Below are 1,375 nucleotides of genomic sequence, written 5' to 3'. Positions count from 1 at the left end.
GAATAATACCACAAGTGATAATGATGTAATAGAAGATAAAGAACAAAATGAAATGACAACTGATAATGAGGTAATAGAAAATGGTGATCAGATTGATACCACATGTGATAATGAAGAAGATGATGAATATAATGAAACCACAAGTGATAATAAAGTAATAGAAGATGATGAACATAATAAAACCACAGGTGATAAAGAGGTAGTAGAAGATGATGAAAACAATGAAACCACAATTGATCATGAAGTAATAGAAGATGAAGAACAGAATGAAGCCACAAGTGATAATGAGGTAATAGAAGATGAAGAACAGAATGAAATAACAACTGATAATGAGGTAATAGAAAATGGTGATCAAATTGATACCACATGTGATAATGAAGAAGATGATGAATATAATGAAACCACAGGTGATAATGAGGTAGTCAAAGATGATGAAAACAATGAAGCCATAAGTGATAAAGAGGTAACAGAAGATGATGAACAGAATCATACCACAAGTGATAATGATGTAATAGAAGATAAAGAACACGATGAAATAACAACTGATAATGAGGTAATAGAAAATGGTGATCAAATTGATACCACATGTGATAATGAAGAAGATAATGAATATAATGAAACCACAGGTGATAATGAGGTAGTCAAAGATGATGAAAACAATGAAGCCATAAGTGATAAAGAGGTAACAGAAAATGAAGAACAGAATCGTACCACAAGTGATAATGAGGTAATAGAAGATGATGAACAGAATGAAGCCACATTATCACATGTGGTATCAATCTGATCATGATTTTTTATTTTCTCATTATCACTTGCTATTTCATTTTGTTCATCATATTCTATTACCTCTTTATCACTTGTGGTTTCATTCTGTTTATCATCTTCTAATACCTCATGATCACCTGTTGTTTCATTGTGTTCATCTTCTTCTATTACCTCATTATCACTTGCTGTTTTATTCTGTTCATCAAATTCTATTACCTCATTAACACTTAAGATAGTAGAAGATGATGAAAACAATGAAACCACGAGTGATAATGAGTTAATAGAACATGAGGAACAGAATGAAGCCACAAGTGATAATGAGGTAACAGAAGATGAGGAACAGAATGAAGCCACAAATGATAATGAGGTAACAGAAGATGAAGAACAAAATGAAATGACAACTGATAATGAGGTAATAGAAAATGGTGATCAGATTGATACCACATGTGATAATGAAGTAATAGAAAATGGTGATCAGATTGATACCACATGTGATAATGAAGAAGATAATGAATATAATGAAACTACAGGTGATAATGTGGTAGTCAAAGATGATGAAAACAATGAAGCCATAAGTGATAAAGAGGTAACAAAAGATGAAGAACAGAAT

The 1,375-nt window shown here is 31.3% G+C and overlaps 1 protein-coding gene across 1 annotated transcript; it reads left to right on the top strand.

Moving 5' to 3' along the window:
- Window positions 1-6: 6 nt before the first annotated feature.
- Window positions 7-1,351, top strand: LOC106477961 (protein PFC0760c-like; the record flags this gene model as incomplete). The annotated part of the gene is made up of 2 exons (XM_022381336.1): window positions 7-759; window positions 1,075-1,351. Coding segments are annotated over exons 1-2 (984 nt in total), but the record flags the coding sequence as incomplete, so codon positions are not given.
- Between the last annotated feature and the right edge of the window lie 24 nt (window positions 1,352-1,375).

Source organism: Limulus polyphemus, unplaced genomic scaffold, assembly GCF_000517525.1.
Source record: "Limulus polyphemus unplaced genomic scaffold, Limulus_polyphemus-2.1.2 Scaffold135205, whole genome shotgun sequence".
NCBI classification, from domain to species: domain Eukaryota; kingdom Metazoa; phylum Arthropoda; class Merostomata; order Xiphosura; family Limulidae; genus Limulus; species Limulus polyphemus.
This window is presented reverse-complemented; position numbering and strand designations above follow the sequence as displayed.